General features: G+C 34.9%; 1 protein-coding gene across 5 annotated transcripts in view; it reads right to left on the reverse strand.

Moving 5' to 3' along the window:
• Positions 1 to 599: 599 nt before the first annotated feature.
• The window catches only part of LOC138715537 (uncharacterized), a 36625-nt gene continuing 22769 nt past the window's right edge, over positions 600 to 14455 (reverse strand). For 2 of the 5 annotated variants that reach the window (XM_069848579.1, XM_069848582.1), the window contains exon 5: positions 600 to 920. In XM_069848579.1, coding sequence (XP_069704680.1) covers positions 845 to 920 — 76 coding nt within the window. In that variant the 3' untranslated portion in view covers positions 600 to 844. Of the gene's footprint in view, positions 921 to 1875; positions 2232 to 14455 lie in introns of those variants that run through there. The other 3 variants (XR_011336396.1, XM_069848581.1, XM_069848580.1) reach the window with 3 other exon arrangements.

A 14455-nucleotide genomic window follows, 5' to 3' on the forward strand; every position in this document is an offset into this window, starting at 1 on the left:
CCGGAGATGTGAGCCTGTGTCAGGCGAGTCCATTTAGTTACGCCAAGGGATGTTTGGATTAGTCACTTTTCTTGCCTTCGGAGCGATAGAATGACATACGTGCAGTAGAGCAGTATGTCTATAGTACAGTTAAGCTGTATTGCATTCGACCCCTTGCAATTATCTCTACTCCGGAGCTCTCCCCACTACTCCTATTACTTCTCCTCTTTCGAGTCGCTGAGGTGTCAGGACTAAATAAACGGTCTGTAGCTAGTGTTGAGTTCGGAAGAATATTTGTAGAGTAACGTTAGAGAGTGAATAGTTCTTCACTCTTTGAGACGGACCCAGGACAGAATATTTCCAGCCTTGGCAATACATACCTCTGTATGTTGTAGTACGTAGTTTCCTTTTTCTCTGCTGTGGCGCTGATCACCAACTATTCCTCCTCGCATTCTGCTGCTATAAACGTAACACCTTGCGATGAAGAGGTTTTGAGTTTATATATTTGGTCTTTCAAACGTCTCAGTTTGAACAAATGCCACAAGTTTTAACACTGTAGGCAAAAAGTATTTACATACACCGCTTGCTAGAATTGTTGAATGATATTGCAATTCACAGTGTTCACATGTAAGAATTTTATTTAGCTCTAGTATTAAATACGATTGATATTGTTTCCTCACACCATACGAGGGCAAGTACTCACAGCATTCTCAACAAATTCTGAAGTAATAGCTAACACATGTACAAAAGAAAGTGTGGTATAATATAAATTGTTTCCACTAACATCACACTTGTATATTACATCCATAAGAACTGAACTGCAGGAAGATGTAGCAATTATATTTCTGCATAATTGCACTTCACATCAGCTTATAGTTTCTTTAGCACGTATCCGCCAACACAGACTATTGAAGAAAGCCTGATGCTGTCTATGTTGGGATCTGCAAATAAATAAAAAGTTATATTTTTTCTAACTTGATGAAAATTGCATGGTGAAATTAGATAGACATAAAACTACAGGTATTAGAGTTGCAGTTGTAATAATTTTAAAGAATAAAATGATACTTACTTACAAATGGCTTTTAAGGAACCCGAAGGTTCATTGCCGCCCTCACATAAGCCCGCCATCAGTCCCTATCCTGTGCAAGATTAAGCCAGTCTCTATCATCATACCCCACCTCCCTCAAATCCATTTTAATATTATCCTCCCATCTACGTCTCGGCCTCCCTAAAGGTCTTTTTCCCTCCGGTCTCCCAACTAACACTCTATATGCATTTCTGGATTCGCCCATACGTGCTACATGCCCTGCCCATCTCAAACGTCTGGATTTCAAGTTCCTAATTATGTCAGGTGAAGAATACAATGCGTGCAGTTCTGTGTTGTGTAACTTTCTCCATTCTCCTGTAACTTCATCCCGCTTAGCCCCAAATATTTTCCTAAGCACCTTATTCTCAAACACCCTTAACCTATGTTCCTCTCTCAGAGTGAGAGTCCAAGTTTCACAGCCATATAGAAGAACCGGTAATATAACTGTTTTATAAATTCTAACTTTCAGATTTTTGGACAGCAGACTGGATGATAAGAGCTTCTCAACCGAATAATAACACGCATTTCCCATATTTATTCTGCGTTTAATTTCCTCCCGAGTGTCATTTATATTTGTTACTGTTGCTCCAAGATATTTGAATTTTTCCACCTCTTCGAAGGATAAATCTTCAATATTTATATTTCCATTTCGTACAATATTCCCGTCACGACTTACTGTAGGAATTCGTAACAAGCTGTTTTTTACGGTGATGGGTTGTTAGCCCTTCGCCCAACCCCCAAGCTGGAGGACCACCCCTTATCGGCTGTCCACGACTGCTTATTCAATATATTCGCAGCTACCCTCCATATCTGGAGGCCGTCTCCTCTATCCGCAACCTGAGGACGCGCCATGCCGTGGTGATAGGGACCCACCATACATGGGAATAAAATGATAATTGCATAAAAAATTAACACAATTTTCATTTCAGAAACTAAATGTTACAACTCACGTTGGGTTTCTTCCAAGCCAGTCTGAATTTTTACCACATGATTAGGCAGTGTACTTGATGTGCTATTGTTTTCCTCAGTCGCTGTGGTCTTGGGAAAACTCACTATTCCATCCAGAGAGTGACCTATTTTGTACATCAAGATTTGTTGATAATGGTATACTCAGCGGCGGTTCCTCAATACATGCTACCGTGCTGTAGCACGCTTCTAAAATCTGCTAAATAATTCAATCATAAAATTACTTTCGTTTTCGAAAACTGTACTTCAGTTTAAATGGCCCTCATTCTTTTGTAAACGATATAGTGGGCCAGCAAAGCCGGCCTGCAAGTTTGCATTTTATACACTGTGATGTTGTTTTTGGCTGCACATTAGCGCATTCTGCACACATAGCTAGTAACTAACTACATGCTAATTAAAACTGAGCACGTGGAGAATGTTGTTTTAACACTGCGTTTCCCCTCACGTCTTTAATCCCCAGCCAACTGCTGCCACATGTGAGAACCGTACTCTGGTGTGCTCTTTAAAGAGTAGCGCGGTTAGTAGTGTTAGTACAGCAGATAATCAGGTGTTGGGAAACAGTGTGATTTCGTTATTGTAATTAGTGATTGTTACAGAACAATCTGGTAAATTAGTGAATGTGTAATGTGAAATATTAAATCTGTGTAAAAGCATTAGTGAGAGCTGCTCAACGTGCGAATATTTGACACGAATTCCGTTGATTCTTTATTAAAGAAACCGTTCTCTTCTAGAACGTTAGAGGAGAGGGTTGAAGTTAAGAATTTAGGTAGACCCACGCCGTACTTAACCACTGTTCAACAAGCTAAGGGTAGTAAATCTCGTTCTTATAATACACAATTTAAAAGAGAAGTATATGAACGATATGAATGGTTGTGTGGAAGTGAAATTCGAAATGCTTTATTTTGTTTCCCTTGCTTACTGTTTGGGAGTACTGATTCCTGGTCGAAGGGTGGCATGAAGGATCTTGGACACTTGTATGAATATGCTAAGAAACATTCACAGAGTAAGAAGCACTTTAATAATGCCGTCGATCTCAGTGCCCTAGGCAGAGTAAACATTGCAGTTAGGCTTAGTCACGCATACCAGGAATCCATAGAGAAGCATAATCAACAAGTAGAAAGAAATAGATATATTTTATCTAGAATTATAGATTGCATAAAATTCTGTGTTGTTTTTGAACTGGCATTGCGCGGCCACGATGAAACAGAAAGTTCCGAAAATCCGGGAATATTTCGTGGTCTTGTTGACTTAGTCGGTAGCATTGACAGTGCTGTGAAGGAACACATGGAGAGCAGTACTGTATTTAAAGGCACCTCTAAAATTATTCAGAATGAGCTGTTGGAATGCATGTTAGAAGTGTGTCATGTCAAAATCATGAAAGAACTGCATCAATCTGACTTCATAGCTCTCATGGCAGATGACACTACAGACGTTTCTGAGCATTTACAAACAGTTTTAATGTTCAGATACGAACTCGAAGGAAAAGTATACGAGTGATTTTGGGGTTTTTTTCAATCCTGAAGGTCAAGGAGCCACAGAAATTTCTGAATGCATCCTTAAGGAATTACAAGTTTTTGACACTGATGCCGCCTGTAATAAAATAATTGCTCAGACATATGATGGAGCATCAGTTATGCGGGGTTTAGTTAATGAGGTGCAGTCCAAAATAAAAGAACATTTTCCTTTGGCACATTATGTCCACTGTTACGCTCACCAATTCAACTTGATAATGGAAAGAGCTGCGTCACAAAACCAGTCGGCAAGAATATTTTTTTGCAATCTCTCTGCATTCCCAGCTTTTTTCTCACGGTCGCCACAAGATGTAGATGCATTAGAAAATGTGACATCGCGATGCATATGAGGTAGTTCGGCTACTAGATGGAATTTCAAGTCGAGAACCGTCAATTCTGTGTATGAGAATTTGGAACCACTGAAAGAGTGTTTTTCTGAGCTAGAAAAATCCTATTCCAAGAACACAGCTCATGAAGCTCAAGCTCTTTGTCGTAATTTAGAAGATAGCGAATTTCTGTTCTAGTTGCAGTTCTTCCATAAAGTTATGTCCCATGTCGATATTCTCTACAGCCAAATTCAGTCTAGGCAAATCGACACCATAAAAGTAAAACATAATGTAAAAAATTTTATCACTACAGTTGAACGTGTTCAAAATGAAGTGAATGACATCATGACGGGGAGAACAGATAGTGAAAGCAAGCGTCGACGAATTGAATCATGCCATGTACTGGATGCAAAGGAAGTCTGTGATCGCATTACTACAGAAACACGCAATCGTTTTGAGAAAACAAGTCATCTTGATGCAGCAAAACTTCTGGATTCTGCGAACTTCGAAGAATTTTCTAAGAAATTTCCTCAAAATATCCTTAATCTGACAGTAGAGAACTACCCTATGTTAAACAAGGAAATACTACACTCTTAACTCTCTGTGCTATATGAAAGCCCAGACTTTAAGAATATTGATGGTGCCGTCCCTCTTCTTCAGCTTATTTATAATAGCAATCTTCGGAATACATTTAGTGAAATTACAACCCTCCTTAAAATAATAGTGACAATACCCATGACAACAGCTGAACCCGAAAGATGTTTTTCAACTTTAAACAGGATTAAGAATTTTGTCAGAAATTCTATGCACCAAGAACGGTTAAAAGCTCTTGCTATGCTTTCAATAGAGAAAAAACTTATTAATAATATGGGAGATTTCAATACCAAAGTGATAGAGAAGTTTGCCAGCAAAGAAAGGCGGAGAATGGATTTTAACTTTCGCCTTTGATGAGTAAGTCAATAATAATTATTTTTGTAGCATGCTAGTTTACTAAGTTCACGAGCCGCCACTGGGTTTACTGTAGAAATTAAGCCAGTTTTCAAAATCTTGTTCATACTAAAAGTCACTGCTCTGCAATCTAGCAGATCGTTGCCACCTATGTCTGACGTAAGCCACTGAAAAATAATTCTATGGGATATGGATTAAAAGATCTTGTCAGGACAAAATGAAACCCACCATTTAACAAATAGCGTACACACTTTACGGTGGAAGCTGTTGTATGGGTCAGTTCTTCGAAAGTTTCATTTGTTAGAATTTTTTTTTTTTTTTTTTTTCTTCAGATTTCTGACTCTCCCTTTTTATGCTTTCCAAATACAGAGGAAACTCTGGTGTCTTTTTGTTATAATTTACAATTATATCAAGTAGCAAAATCTTTTTTTAGAGTGGTTTTCTTCTGACAGAATACTCTCTAGATTCCTATGGTATTCGTTATTTTCTAAATACTCTTCCCAGTCTGATAATTTTCTTAAATTTTGGTCGACGCGATCAAGTTTGTAATTCAGATGCCAAATCTTAGTTTTCAAAGCTCTGTTTTCCTTTCCTAGACTTTTTAATTTAGAATCAAAATCCTCATCTATATGAACATCACTAGATTTATATACCGTCATATACATTATAAAACCTTCTTCCTCTTGCGGACTATTGCTCCTTTTACGTTTCTTAGTATTTTCTTTACAAATTATGCTGCCTTGGTTTTTTAAAACTTGTGGTACTTCATGTGCAGGATAATTAGGGAATTTACTTGGAACACTACCTCGTTTTAGGACTTTCCTTTTCAAATTCCGGTGTATAATCATTTATAGTGAAATGTTAGCTACAGACTTAGGACGAACTTGAATATGAATTAGGTACAAACTTGTCTCTGGAAATTGTGTTTAACCATTTGGTTCTCATATCTTCATCTACAGGGAATTCATGAAAGCTTATCCCTGTCGTTTTTCTCCTTTCATTTGTACAGAACGGTACGTATCAATTAAGCTTCTGCAATAAAATAACATAAATAAGACTTCGTTAATAATGTAATATTTTTATCGTCCTAAAACCCATGTCGTAAATTATTATTACAAGACACTGACTGGCATTAGTTTCTAACCAGTTATTTAATTGAGGTCTTCTACTATAAGAATATAAAAAATAACTAAACGTCATTGCATGATGATTAATAAAAGCTACAATATTTACGCCTATATAAAACAGAGATCATGCTGTCTGCCAGTATCGTTGGTTACCTTGTGGAAGATTAAATTCGCTAACACATTTAAAAATACTCACGTAACATTACATTCACCAACACAATGAAATAATATTACTTAAAATTCAATTCAACAATATCACTGAACAAAAAATAATGACTTGGTACCATGAAACACATACTGCACATCCACGTGGAAACATGCTTCCATACCGCCATACTCACCACGAGGAGGTAGCTGCATGTCGAGTTCCGCCCTGCGCATCCCAACCTGCCTACCTTGTGGACAAGGACTCTTCATTGTTATTTACCCATGTATAATTTTCTGTTAATGTCTTCAGAATGTTTCGAGTGAAACAATGTCAGTCTTGTATTTATATAAACGTTCCATTTCAGAACTCTTTATCTGAGGCTTTGAAAAGCTCCATGAAGATGTTCTTGTAGTCCAATACATAATAATTAATAATATTATACTAATCACATATATCACATTCTTAGTTACATTTCTTTGTTTCTATATAAGTTGTTCTTTACTTCCATTTGTCACTAGTAAGAATTAGGTAGTATCTTAACATTTAGTTGACATAACATCGATGGCTAAGAAGTAATACCTCGTATCTGTGAATTTGCAGGTGAATAAAAAAATTGTATACATTTTAATTTTTACTGTAAACAGAAGAGGATTTTCATACTTTTCAAGCAGCATATTCCAATAATTTGTTAACATATTTACATAATTATTTAACCAAATCAAATATAATGTGACTTGTAGCGTTTTAACAACCAAAAAACTGTCGATCACAATTTTGAGGGTTATTATTATTAAGGTTTCCAATTAGTTTCTCTCAAAATAGAAAAACTTTTTATATATGCTTCTCCTTCGCAAGATCTTATACTCGAGGACAAAATATTAGTTAACTGTCGAGTTTTGTAAACATAATAATAAAGTAATTATTGTAAATAATATAATGCAATTCAACTAAATAACCATTTTTGTAGATACGATGTATCATCTCTTAGCAATGGATATAAAATAATCTTCTCTTCTTTGTACATTTCTTTTGTATCGTAGGGTATTGTATTTCTGTCGTTCAGTAATTCTGTGACTATTCTTATATTTTTTTGCAATATCTCTTTGTGTGTTTATTCTTTCTCTCTTCATTTCCTTCATTCATTTTCTTCGGTTTCTCTTCCTATTATTTAGTTGCTTGCCTAGATTTATCACTCCTTGGAAGAACAGAAATTAGGCGACAGCTTACCTCAGCTTTCAGGCAGAATATTGAAAGACAGAATGATCAAGTAAGGAAAAATCGCTATGTTCCTTCTAAGATAATTGCTCACAATTATTCCCGTTAAGCTCATTTTAAGGGAATTATCTACTTTAAAGTACTGTAGTATTTTTTTTAATTTTTCAGAAATGGGATATCGTTTAAATTGTTGGAAAATCATGTAATATCATAAAAATAGTGAACCCTTATTATTTTAGGCACGAACCGCCACTGAATTCCTGTATTAAGAAGTTTAGTGAGTTATCCTACATCACTGTCTAAAGTAGAAAGACATGACAGGATGGAGTTAGATTGTTTGTAAAGGCGTGGGTGGAAATAGTCAACAGGATCGTGAAGACAGTATGATGGAAAACTTAGTGCATGACCACCATGAAGATTTCCTTAAGCTGATCATTTTTCTTTCCTCGAGTTTACATAGTTCTTAGTTATATCAGTTATCCTTATTTCACAAATTCATTTCTCTTATCGACGCTCAATGAATTTAGTGCAGCGACTGCGATTTTGGTACTACTCTCCGATGGTAATTAAAGTGAATGTCATGTGCATGTTTAGTGTTAAGTCTAGTTCATCTGTGACAATACTTTACAGGCGAATTTTTTTCGACAAGTATGAAAAATAATGCATTTCTTAATTTAACTCGTTTTAACAGAAAATGATGTCCAGCTTTTCTTAGAAATACTCGGTACATATTTAAACATTTTGACGTTATTTATATACGTTGAGACTGACTAAAAATATTTTTGACCGCCAGTTAATACATAGCTTGACCACAACCCTAGATCATATATAAAACAGATTGATCAAGCTTATATTAAATTTAGACGCAACTGGAAAATAACGGACGCTATGCGTCGCTAGTGTCGAGAAATGAGCTTGCAATAACAAACACTAGATGGCAGAGTACCTGAACAGTACATAGAGTAATACGACTGTGGGATGACTTTTTTTATGTCATGCCACCTCCAAATTTCTTTCTCATTGTAATGTGAGGTTATGTTACAATAAGACTTTGATGTGTCGCTAAATTGTAGTATACAGAAGCTTGTTTTATCCAAATTCATCAACACACATAGATGACATTTTGGTTCATGGCTGATATAATGTTGTTTGCGTTCAATATATAATCTGTCATCATTTGATGTACGAAATCTAATTGTTTTTAATTTTCAGTATACAATACCTCCCTAGCAACAATTATCACAAAATACTAAAAAGATCAGATTTGTCTGCGTTTGTTGAATGCACATCATGATGCTCACGAAAAGGCACTAATTTATTTTGTGTGAACAAGATTACAATTTTTGAATATGAAGGAAAAGCAGGTATCCCTCTTCTGAAATTTATCCGAAAGGGGAAGAATTACAACTCCCTCCCCCCAAAATTGTTTCCTCTTTTTCTAGGCCTATATGTTTTCATTTTACAGGTGTATTATATGATGCGATATGGAAGCAGATAAATAAGAACTGTACGTTTCTCGTCCACATTAAATTCAACGTGTTCATAACGTAGACCTGATATATTGCTTCATGTAGGCTACACAGCTGGCAGTGTTCTTTTTACGAATAAGCGGTCGTACTAATCATTTTCTTTTCATCTGAACTATTGCTAGAATATGCGTTTGTGTTTTTATTTGCTCTGTATGTTGTTAAATAACTACTGAACATCGTCTTTGGTTAACAAATTGTTCTAGTATTCGTTTTATATCAGTCTTACGGTACTGAATTATGTCCATAACGTGGGCGAGATATTATCAGGCTGGAAAATTCGCTCTGAATGCATTTTTTTACACAATTTTCTAATTTTCAGCAGATTTACGATACCCTGTGCGGTTTCTCTGCCAATGCAGAGTTAATTGCAATATACGGTAATTCTGTTATTTTCCTGACACTTTTATATCCGTTCTCAAACGTACTGATTTAGATTCTTTACCCTACTGTAGGTATTTTGCTCTCTACAAATCATCGTTAGTCAAATGAAATAGCCTATAATAGTTGTTTGCAACGAATTAGTAGACAACCTCAATCCCTCCTGACCGCCTCCCTTACGAATTTCTTTCTCACTTTAATTAAATTTACTTTATACTGGTCCTTAAATTACTGAAACTAGTGCCGAGGTAGTTACGGTGATTTCTGAAGTGAAAATCGTTCAATTTATAAGGGTGAAATCAAAAATAACTTTTATAGCCTTTCCTTGTCCTTAATTGGAAATTTGAGTAACTTCATATGACGACAATATTTCTTCCTTCTTCTACAGTTAACATAATCGCAGATGGGCATTTCTAAATGAAGTTTGTTACACAGAAACCTTTGAGACAATATTGACACTTGAAGTTCTTTATGTAGTTCATCTATAAGAGTTAAATTAGCGCTGAGATAGTTTCCTTCATACTCAGCTTATTCACCTTACATACATGAGTCTGTAACAGGTTAGGTTTGGTCAGTGCTGTCATGGTAATTTTTTTCTTGGCCATACACCCCCACCCCTTGTTTTCTCCCTTGAAATATATTTTACTCTCCTCTCTCTATTTCTCCAATTGTCATTTAATTATTTTTTTTAATACTAAAGAAGAAGTAAAGAAATTGTTTTGCTTTACAATTTAATTGTACAAGTTTGATTTAAAGAATACACCATGTAGCACCACCATAGATGCACACTTGTCTCGATGAATCTTGGAGTGTATATTTGCAGCACTTCTTGTTTTTCAACCATTATTTTATATAATTCTGGATTCCAGTGCTGAAGAGGTGGATAATTTTTGTTTATGAACATCAAACAAAATAGGCGGTAGGTACAGTAGGAACAGGAAGAGATGATCTAAGATCTGTATAGATCTCCACGTACAAAACTTAGGCACCCATATGCCGTATGGCTCCTTACAGACAAAATTTTCATTTCCCCATACGATTAATTAAAAAAAATTGTAGGTTCCATACGATATATAGCCTCGTGTGGCCTCCATGACAGCACTGGGGTCAGTTAGTTTAGGCATGTACACCTTGCATGTACAATCAAATGCATCTCCACAAAAAAATTCCTTATAAATTGAACGGTTTTCACTTCAGAAATCACAGGAACCGCTTCACCCAGGTAAGTAGTTAGCAGTTAATCATTTCAAAGCTCTTGTTATATTATGAAATAGCATCACACAATGCTGCCAAAATAAATGTTCCCAGTGTTAAAATTACAGAGTGTAAATTTCGCTTAGGACAGTTTTTGCTCTGGAAAATTAAAGGAAACAAACAGTATATCAAACCAGCAGCTGAGACACAAAGCACCTGAAATTCGAAAGTGGTTAAAAATTTTTATATTTCGTTCTTTCTTATTTACCAGCAACAGAAGTACCGATATCAGATTTTTTGCAGAGCTAATATCAGAGGCCCCTCCTATTAGAGAATGTTTTGAATATTATTATATTCTGGAAAACTACATTGACACATCAACCTCCCCTCCCCCCGCCTGAATTCTGGGCTGAAGCACGAATATTTCGAAATGTACAAACTACAGATGCGGCAGAATATTACCACAATGGTCTTCAGCAAGAATTTTGTAAGACATATCCAACTATCTTCATGGTCATTATATGTATTACAATAAAACATATACTACATGTGAAGTACCTACTAAAAATGAGAGAAATAGAAATGGGAAGGACAATAAAAAAAGTGGAATGGACAAACACTAAGAAACTATTCATCTTGGATCAGTATGAACAATAGGACACTTTTTTTTGGTGTTAGTGGTATAGAATATGAAATTAAGTTGCATCAATAAGTTTTTCGAGTTTAGCATTACTTTAAGTATTTATTGTCCCCCTGTTGGAAAGATTGAATTACTTTGTTTGAAACTTGATGAAATTTTATTGTACCTTAACTCAATTTATTAAGGTACAATAAAATTCAAAATAATAACTGCAGGCCATTTTAGAATAAATCTGTTGGATGTAAATTATTTCTTAATTTATTAGGACCATAAAGGTATTGTTACAAGCGATAGATTGAATCATTTTTATCTTAATAATTTAATGTAGGATGATTATTTCGGGAATTGTTATGCTCTAAATTGTGAGGATATTTTAATACTTTTTTAAAATATAAATTTGGAATATGTTTCCAGTTAGTAAAGAGTAATTCAGAGAGACAGAGGTCTCAAGCATATTTATTGACACATGCCAGAATTATTAAATATGAAAAAAAGAATTCTTGCACTAACATACTGTTTATGAAGTAACCAAATCTTAAGAAATACAGTATATGTACTGGTATTCTATATAAAGGCATAGGAGTGAATATAACTCTGTTTTAAGGAATTCCTATTTAATATTCCTGCTATAGGAACATGACAAAATAAATACAACGCAGCATGGAAGCTAATTCAACTCTTATCGAGTATTGTTGATGAGATGTGTTATGAAGGTAGACCGAATCATTCAATATAAATGTATAAATAGGACGAATAATAATAGATTAATTTCAGTGTATGTAGTATCAAAACTGAAAGCGGTAACTAGTCTATGAATGATGTCTTAACAAGTATAAATAAAATGGACTCTTGACAAGAGACACACATTTGGCTTCAGTAATAACTAGGACTTCAAGGAATTTATGGTAGCTCACCTGTCAGGCAAAACTCTGAATAGTCAGCATTGTCGAACTATAGAAGCACGATTAAAAAGTATTTTTTTCCCCACCCATTACATATGATTGCTTTTTTCAAGTCCCAGTAATAACATTATTAAATTAATTATCCCACATATTTGGGTGGTGCCTTTCTTTGTTTCTGACATAATTTATGAGAGTTTCTCTTTTACACTTCAATAGAGAAATACAACTTTCAGTGGACAATGAACGTGTAACTCTAATGGAACTCTAAGAACCACAGCATTAATGTTTTCTTCTTTTCTTTCATGCCCTTTAGTTTTTGTTGCAGATAATATCATGCTATTGGATAATTATACATGCACCTTTCTAATAAAATTGGCATATATTTCACTGGTCTCAGAAGTAAAATTAAATGTATAATAGCTTCTTGGTGCAAAATATTTACTGAAAATTATTGTAGGATTTGACTAGAAATGTCACTTCTCAGGCAAGGTTATTCGTGGATGACTGTATAATATACAGAAAAAATTAGTGATAAATCTTATATCACCGCCTTGCAAAACTAGCTTGACGTTATTGAAAACTGGACTACAACAAATAAAATTAAAATCAATGTGAGCAAAAGTAAATCAATATGTATCCTTCTGTAAAACACAAAATTAAATTCGTCTCATATACCAATTAAATGGATCACCAGTGTCACAAGTAAACACTTAGGTACTGTATATATTTTAGTAACAAACTGGTTGAAATAAGTCACTAATATTATAAGGATAGCCTGGAAAACACTACATTTCTTTATGCGTATTCTTAAGAAAGCTAACCGAAAGTCAAAAGAATTAATGTACATAACCCATGTTCGGTCCACTGCTGTGGAGTAATGGTAGGCACATCTGACCGTGAAATGAGTGGGCCCGGGTTCAAATCCTGATTGGGGCAAGTTACCTGGTTGAGGTTTTTCCGAGGTTTTCCCCAATTGTAAGGCGAATGTCATGTAATCTATGGCGAATCCTCAACCTCATCTCGCCAAATATCATTTCACTATCATCAATTCCATCGAGGCTAAATAACCTAGTAGTTGATACAACATCGTTAAATAAACAATTTAAAAAAAGACGTCAGATAAGCAGAGGAAGTTACAAAAGCTTGTAGTGGCGAAGAATTTAAAGCGTCTGTGTTGTTAAAAAAAAAAGGGAAGTACTACAAATGGCAGAAAAAGTGGATAGCTTATATTGATGTATTTGTTACGTGACATTACACAGGAGATAGCACCACATATAGTTGTAAACAACCGTGGATATTTTAAATCTGAAAGTGTACTTTAATGTAATTTTTTTTTTATTGGGTTATTTTAAGACGCTGTATCAACATCTAAATTATTTAGCATCTGAATGATATGAAGGTGAAATGAGTCCGGGGTCCAGCACCGAAAGTTATCCAGCATTTGCTCGTATTGGGTTGAGGGAAAACCCCGGAAAAAACCTCAACCAGGTAACTTGCCCCGACCGGGATTCGAACCCGGGCCACCTGGTTTCGCAGTCAGACGCGCTGACCGTTACTCCACAGGTGTGTAATCAAGTGTTGCTTTGTATAATAAGAACTGTAGACACAGTGTATACGGTAAATCTCTATATGCATTTGAAAAGATTAGTAATCAACTTGACAGAAATGTTCGTGTGTCACAATATAATTTGTAATATTTTATTTGTTAATGGCACTGTTATTTTTATTAAAGTATGCGATTTAGCAGTTACATGTACTTCACAAATGTCTCAATTGTTTAAAAAACAATTAAATGCATTTATGACATTTGGCACAATAATATGAACATTTTCCATTTTGGTAATAAATTAAGTGGCAAGAAAATGTTCATGTGTCACACCATATAATATTTAATATTTTTTACATTATTAATTATTCCTTTTCATTATGATTTTCTGTTTATATTTTGGAATGCTTACGTTAAAAAACAGTGATGTGTCTTTCATGAACTCCTAAGTATTTGATTAAGTATCCTGTGAAGATCATAGTTCGAAAATGTTACGTGTGTGGCTATGGAATGACCCATCAGTATTGTTAGTATTGTTACAAATTACAAAACCTGAAACTGTTAGAACGGGATCAGGAGTAGTGACAAAAAATGTAATGTTGTAGGCCTACATCAACATGACTATTTTAATCCAGTTTCTAATAGTTTTTAAGGTTTGAAGGCCTTTTGAGGTAAACAGTATTGAACATGTGAGGGAAGGGCTATTTCTTGGTAATGGATTAGGCCTGTATATTTTATAATATTATTAACTATATATTGTTAAAGTACCTAGTAAATATCGTAATATGTATATTATATAATACTGTAAACGAGACAATATCACAGGCTGCAAACTAGATTATTCTTGTTTTTGTATAATTATACGAACAAGTCTGAAATAAACAAGACTACATTGGTTAGGTTAGGATAGGATTACTTATATATTGTAATCAGGCTATATGCACAAATTTTCCAATATA

Source organism: Periplaneta americana, chromosome 15, assembly GCF_040183065.1.
Source record: "Periplaneta americana isolate PAMFEO1 chromosome 15, P.americana_PAMFEO1_priV1, whole genome shotgun sequence".
Taxonomy (NCBI): domain Eukaryota; kingdom Metazoa; phylum Arthropoda; class Insecta; order Blattodea; family Blattidae; genus Periplaneta; species Periplaneta americana.